Source organism: Manihot esculenta, chromosome 12 (genome assembly GCF_001659605.2).
Source record: "Manihot esculenta cultivar AM560-2 chromosome 12, M.esculenta_v8, whole genome shotgun sequence".
In the NCBI taxonomy this organism is placed as follows: Eukaryota; Viridiplantae; Streptophyta; class Magnoliopsida; order Malpighiales; family Euphorbiaceae; genus Manihot; species Manihot esculenta.
In genome coordinates this window covers 1,050,387-1,057,795 of record NC_035172.2, presented here as the reverse complement: position 1 = coordinate 1,057,795, position 7,409 = coordinate 1,050,387, and the positions used below count along the sequence as shown (strand labels likewise).

General features: G+C 35.5%; 1 protein-coding gene across 4 annotated transcripts; it reads right to left on the bottom strand.

The window, feature by feature from the left end:
* Positions 1–1,658: 1,658 nt before the first annotated feature.
* LOC110628311 (squamosa promoter-binding-like protein 2) lies at positions 1,659–7,201 on the bottom strand. Of its 4 annotated transcripts, none has more exons than XR_006347882.1 (8): positions 6,877–7,201; positions 6,130–6,254; positions 5,544–5,718; positions 4,600–5,349; positions 4,267–4,403; positions 3,567–3,836; positions 2,282–2,690; positions 1,659–1,905 (listed from the first exon to the last, which is right to left on the bottom strand). XR_006347882.1 is itself a non-coding variant. In XM_043948550.1 (7 exons), the coding sequence occupies exons 4-7, from the start codon at positions 5,313–5,315 to the stop codon at positions 2,347–2,349; spliced, it is 1,467 nt and encodes a 488-aa protein (XP_043804485.1). In that variant the 5' UTR covers positions 5,316–5,349; positions 5,544–5,718; positions 6,130–6,254; positions 6,877–7,201; the 3' UTR covers positions 1,964–2,346. The 4 variants fall into 4 exon arrangements, 1 of the variants encoding a protein (XP_043804485.1); XR_006347880.1 differs by having other exon boundaries at positions 2,293–2,690; positions 6,877–7,199; XM_043948550.1 differs by lacking the exon at positions 1,659–1,905 and having other exon boundaries at positions 1,964–2,690.
* Between the last annotated feature and the right edge of the window lie 208 nt (positions 7,202–7,409).

Sequence of the window (7,409 nt, the reverse complement as noted above, 5' to 3'; positions counted from 1 at the left end):
AGAGATATCTCCTCTTATCTTCCACTATCCCTTCTGTTTCCTTCTTCCTCCACCTATTGTCACCAAATAATATACATCCATTCGAATATTGGTTTTTAATTATGTGTATGGGTTAAAACTGTGGGGAAGTTTTTTTATGAATTTTTAATTTTAAAAATTATAGTTTTATCTATTTTCATAAATGCATCAAAGAAATTATATGGGAAAAGGAGATTTTTATTTTTATTATTTAATTTTATCATATTTGAAATAGAATATTTATTTGACTATTTTAATTAGAATTGATTAGTAGGCTATAATTAAAACATACTTTTTAAAAGTGAAAATTGAAAATCTTAGATATTTTTATTACTATATCTTTTGTCATATTAAAAACAATATATAAAATAATAATATTATCTCCAATATCAGCCTATATGTCAACAACCCCAGCTTTAAGTTTGATGATTAATAGAAAACTTTATAATTAAATTAAAATTGATAGGGAACTTTGGCTACAATCGAAGAAAAAATAGTTAAAATTTTGGTTTTTTTTAATTATTTAGCCCTTCAAAAAATTATACTTAATTCTCTTTTGAAAAGAACGCAATAAAATTATATCGAAAAATATGATATATGTTTTCGCATCAATACAAGACAGAATGTCAAATAAGGGCAGTAAACATTTTCTTAAAATGGCATATATCTTCGGCCTATTTTAATTAGGAAGGTATATCAACAGCTATAATTTTAACAAATTTATTTTATTTTAACCAAATAATAAAATCTAATTTAATTTAATTTAGTGTTTAAAGACATTATTCAGCCATATTTTACCTTTAATTAGAAATCTCCGGTTTAATTCTTTTTCCCTCGAAAAATAAAAATATGACTAATCTGATTAAAGACATCAAATGCTCATATTTCGCTCTTAATGGAAAATGATATCTGAGAAATAAATTATAGGATAACTAATGGATTTAATAGAGATGGAGCGAATATGGTAAGAAAATCTCAAAACTCCTATATAAACAGAGCCATTACCTATCCATTGTCTACTCCATGCGTCTTCTCTATTTCTCTTAAGTCTCCTCCTCTTCACTTGTATAATTTTGTTTGCAAATACAAAAGGCCTGCCGGTGCCAGAAAAAAAGAGAAAAAGGTGAATTAAGGGTTGTGCCTGGTTCCCTGTATGCCACAAGCCGACTCCAATCCCTTCTCTCGATTGGCTCTTGTTGGTGGCATGCACGGACTCAAGCACACCCACCCCCCTCTCTCTCTCTCTCGCCTAGTCTCAGTTATGTTTAATTACATATAAAAGAAAATTAATAGTTAATGAGCATGCTTACAATACTAACTCATATTAACATTCTTTTTCATTTTCATTTCTCAAATGAATTTTTTACACAATAACTTACTATTCTATTTCTTTAAAAATATTTTTTTAAGTATTGAATTTGTACGTTCTAAACACGAAGAAATTATTTCAAAAATGAAATCATGATCCTCAAAATCCCTAACGTTATAAATCTTTTAATTTAGAAAATGAAATCCCTAACCTCAATTACAGAGGAAGGTTCAATGAAGCTTAATTCTTATCATTAAGATCTCAATTTATTGATATCATCTTAAGTAATGTTTTAAAATTATTTAATGCATTTTTTGTTATGTTTGTGTGCTTTTTATGACAACCAATGTGCATTCATTAGCAGAAATGAGAGACAGTCAGAAATTTCAATCCTCATCTGTTCTAAAACACATCGTGGAGTAATGAATGTCCTACCACTACCAGTTACAATGACATGCAATCAGTGGCAAGTTTACAATTGCATAGTCTCAATGATAACTTAGGAGAATAACAACATCTTGGAATTTTTTATCACCATGATCTGCAATCAGACAGCACAAGTCATGACAGCCCAGATCCTGGAGAAAACAACAAACACTTCTCAGAACATTACATGAGCACAAAATTTCATCATGGTTTGCTCGTTAAATGATTTATCTGATTCTTACTAATTCTGAAACATGGTATTATTTAAGAAACTAAGAATCTGTCACTCTAGTGTCACAAAGAACTATTGCCAATACTACATAAACAACTCGGCCTTCATTCCAAACTAGCTGGGATCAACTATATGAATTATTTGCCGTCATTAACAATGTAATAACCAAAAAATCTATACCCTTCTCCCTCCACAATTGCAGCCCACTTTTTGAAAGCAGTCATCAAATACTTTACGTTAAAATTGTGAAGCATGAAGCCAAGAAAATATTATCTGATCTAAGGTAGATGATGAACCAGATACAAACCTTCCTTGACAAATGAACTTATGATGTTGAAAATGATCGTTGAATTTCAAGCAGTCAGTTCAACTGACTAGAGAAGAAGTCACTATCATATGGGGTTCTTAACTGCTGGAGCTCTTGAAAGTAATTGCTGTTATGATTGTGTGTGGTCAAGGAATGAACTCGAGAGTCGGTGGACTGTTGTTCAGCCCTCCAATAATCAGAAGAGGCAAGTGGCATGCCTTGGGACACATTATGCAGCAGGGATTGAGGCATGCCTGCTTGACTTGTATGTGCAGGCTGCTCATGTGAAATGGATTTTTGCTCACATGAACCCCATGAATTAGTTGACAGAAGAGAGAGAGCACGATGAAGATCCTGTGTTGCATCCACATTAGGTGAGAGAATTGATTCTTCTAAACCTGCAAAGTGCAGTTATCAAGTAATCCTGTAACATCAATTTACAAAGACAAGCAACACTGAAGACGAAAAGGAAAGGCCAATCACAAAATTCCTATCACTATGCTCTTCACAATCATTGATTCTCTTTCATAAAGCCTAAAGTCTTCAAATTTCAAACTCATACTTCAGTTAGATTTTAATTGTGTAAATGCAATCGCTTATGTAGTCTATTTTAGTGCCAGGTATTGAACAGTTAACACTTTCCAAAATTTCACTCCAAAATTCCAGACTTTACTATGAATTCCACCATCTCCTCTAATTTTCTTTTAGTCTTGAGTCTTGACATATGGTAAAATCCTTCACTGCTTCTTGTCATCCATAAACAGATTCACGGTACTTCAGTTCTACTCTCAATTCACAATCCAAGAACTTATGACATTATCATGTAGGCTATAAGTCCATGTTGGTCTAAAATTCTGAACTTGTGTAGCATTATCTTTTCTGCCAGACAAAAAAATGGTTTTAGAAACCTCAAGCTCATAAAACTACTGTTTATGCAACATGTTGAACCACCTTCTGGTACTTTGAGCAGACAAACGGAGTTAACCATAGGGTATGCTTTCATCAGTTTATAATTGTATAGACTTAAGGTGGTGAATCAAATAAAAACAGTTGTCATTGTGTTTGGGTCTTTCAACAGAGAACAAACTCTTGTAGAATCTTTAGGCATTCACTTCCTTAAATAGTGGTTACCAGCACATAACGGGCCGTAGATGTCATGTGGAAAGTCTTGCTAAGCACTAACTCATAAAGGTCTGTCTCATAACTTAAAACACATGATGAACAGTAAAAAACTTTAATGGTATAAAGCTTACTTCCTAAAGCAAAGAACAAACCTTGGTTGAGAACCTCAGCTGTGGCAACCTTGGACTTGGATGGCAACAAGCACTTGGAATGATGAGGATGCATAGGAATGGAAGTTGTCAGATCATTACCAGGCAAATGCAGCTGCCCATCAATACCTCCACCTTTTGCAGCCTTTGGTACATACTCTTTTGTTATTGTGAACTTAGAGCTGGATGTGCCTTCCCATGTCAAATTTGCATCAGGCCTGGAATAAACAAGTGGGGCCCTGTTCCAAACAAGACTCATTTGTTGCCTCTCATCTGCACAGGCAAATGCAGGTTAAGCCATCACATCAAGTTGCACAAATGGTTTGGTGCTATATCAATGTTATCTTCAGCATATCATTGTCAGCCTTTTGCTTAAGACGAGTAACAATCTTGGTATGCTAGTATTGCCATGGTTAACTTCATTCCTAATGAGGTTCCAGTGTTTCAGACCAAGAATTTTGCACCTTCCGGTAAAATTTTTGCAACTAATTATATTAGTTGCAAGTACTAATCACAATAACAAAAGATTCTATCCATACTAGAAACCAGTAAAACAGAGATCTAATTATTATGTAAGAATTCACAGAGCTTCATTTCAGAGTATGTAAGAATTCAAGAAACTTACTACAATACAGGTCCATGTCGATATATGGATCTAAATGGAGAGCAAAAAATCTTAAAACTTTGAATTCAAAAGCAGTACCATATAATGATGAAGACAGCCTTGCAGGAGTCAATTGTACTGATTCAGGCTGTGGCTTTCGACGCCTTGCATTGTGATCAGATAGACGCCTGCGGCAGCTTCTCTTCTTTTCATCAAACTCTGACAGACCATGGAACCTTTGATGCCAATAACCAAGAAACCATCATCGTCCCAAATGATCAAATGTGAGAAATTATTACTAGTAAAATGAGGGAAAGCTATGCCTATAATTCACAATTCCCACACAAGATAACCATCATTACTGGACAGGGAAAGAACAAGCAGTCATTTACACTAACTTCAACCATTTACTAATTCTATTAGAAGCCTTACCTGCTACACTGCTGGCAAAACCTGCGTTCCACACCAGCTACGGTGACCTTTGGGGATTTTGAATGACTTTCACAGACTCTATGTTTCCGGTGATAATCTTTAGCTGATGAGAGGTCAAGGTTACAGCCTTCTACTTGACAGCGCGGGGCTGGTGAAGCCTGACCACTGGATTTGGATCTCTTTGCAGGAGAAACAGAAGTTCCAGGACTAGGAGTCACAGAAAATGGTGAAGTCTTAGCATTGCTCCCTGCACAAACATCTTCAAAGTATGTCCGTTTACCTAGCTTTAAGCCTAGCAGAGGCTCACCTGAGCCTACTGAAGCCTCAAGGGTAGAAGAAATACCAGTTTGCTTTGCCTTTGCAAGGACTTTCTTATTGTTGGAATCTTCTGGAATAGCTTCAGAGGCCTCCAAAGTAAATTTGGATGTTTTCACTTCCCCAATTGATGAAGAATTTATGGAAGCTGACTTTGAGCTCTTTGATAAAGAAGCAAGTCCCAAATCAGAACCAGAACCAGAACCAGAGCCAGAGCCAGAGCCACCACTTGCAGAAGAGTATAAAGACCCAGAATCAATTCCTCTCTCCCCATCAGTCTCCCACTCTGTTAATCTCAACTTCTTTGGATGTTCAGTTGTTGCATTAAACATTATAAGGTTTTCCCAGTCCCACTGTATTGGGGGTTTTGTATTCCACTCCATCAGTGAGAAGGAACTCATAGAATAACTTCACCAAGCAACCAGATGCCGGATCCTGCAAAAAATTAGGCAAGCTACGGTTATAACTTATCAAGAAAGCAGGATTAGAACTGCAAAATTAATCATGGAAAAATCAAACAGAATAACTCTAGACAAATACAAAGTATTGCATCCAGTTTAAGACCCAAAACCCCAGAAAAAGTAGCTTTAACTGTAAATTTCACCTGAATCAGATGGGGTCAACCATACCTGTTTAACTGAGTTAGAAGAGCCAAGATTTACCCCTCTTCAAAGAACCGAATCCGATCTGTTGATTCCACCAAACTCAGAAACTCCAAGAATTCAACCGGAGCACCAGACAGAACTTCTAATAGACAGAAATCAGCAGCTTCAGAAAGAAACTCGCTTTCGAACCCAGCAAACTCTGTACCAAACAAGAATCTCCATCTCAATCTACTTTTAACAGATACATCAAACCAAAAACCAATTAAAATCCCAAATTTTTCAATCCAGTAATATTGACGCGTGTTCTTGCAGATTCCCAGAACCTAAATATATTTATACAAAAGCTTCCCCTTCCTCTCATAACTCGCTACCTAACAAACTCTCCACCATTCATATATCATAAAAAAGCAAATCTCTCCTTTTAATCAGAGTAAAACTGTTCCCCATTTATCTGCAACACTTCTACTTTGTAGCTGTGGTCCATTTCTTACAAGAATTTTTACCGTTATTTATGAAACTTAGACAACAATAATCTCTCTCGCTCTCTCTCTTCACACACCCACCAGTTATAAGAACCAAGAACTAACTGCGAGTGGAGGAAATGTTTCACCTTTTACCATCAAAGTGTGATCCGTACTAGGAAACCTTCAAGTGCAATAATTCACATTGAATGTGTTCGGGCTAAATCAGAGAAGTAGGGCCCTGAATATGACTCACATCCATTCATCAATTAATCTGTTCCAAGGAAAACAAAAAATTTTTAAAAAGAAAAAAGAAAAAACCCAAAATAGATCAATAATTAATCCCTTTCTCCAACAACCACCTTCTAAAAATTTGATAAGGGAAAAAAAAAAAATCAATGGCCAATCAACAGGCTGACTCAAATCTACCAATATAAGACAACAAACCCAGTTCTCACTTGCTAGTTTTTCACCCATGTACGGGGAAAAATTGAAAGGAAAAAAAAACTACTGTTACAGCTCTAGGTCCCCTACCATTTATGGATTTTCCTGGAAGTAAAAATCTTTGGATATGAAACGACACAGTTTTTTCAGCTCCCACTTTCCCGAGGAAAATTAGATGGGAACGGAAACGAAGATGAGAAAGGAAAGAAAAAGAAGAGCATCTTTCCCCAAGTCCAGAGAGAAACCAAGCATTTTAACATTTCTACTTAATGGAACTACAGAGAAAATGGTGTTTCAATCTCAGCTGCAAAAACCCAGAAGTTTCACCAAATTTAGCAACAAAAAAAAAGAAAAAAGAAAAGCTCCTTCTGCCTCATCTATCCATCCGTCATCATAATTACAAACTGAACAGTAAAAAATGAAAAAAAAAAAAAAAAGGATGAAAAACCTACCTATCAGCTAAAAGAGCAGCGAAGGGGATTAGTTAGGTGGACGAGGAAGATGGAATCTGATAAAGAGGATTTTTTTTTTCTATGATTTTTACTATTTGTTCGATAATGGGAAATGGGTCAGGGAGGAGATAAAGAGAAGAGAAAGCGAAATGGAGGTACAGGTCCGAGTTGGCTTTTTTTGGACGGTTTAAAAAGCTTAATCATTGTCAGTGGTGCAGAATGAATGGGAGAAGAAAGGAGGGGTAAGTTATGTATGCTCTGAACTGAGTTGATTCGAATCCAATAGTACACTCTCGACTCGACTCAGCCTTTACGTTGACCGCATATGTGTTGGTTAACACAGCAAGAACAAGAAGAAGAAGGTATTTAAAAATAAATTTAAAAAAAAAAAAAAGAATTTTCTTGGTTTTTGGGTTTCCGCATGGGTTGATTGGATGTTGTGTTAAGTGTTTTTTGAATATTCGTTGCAAAATCCAAGAAAAGATCACCTCTATTTTCTGTTACACGTATGAAAAACAAATCTCAACTAATAT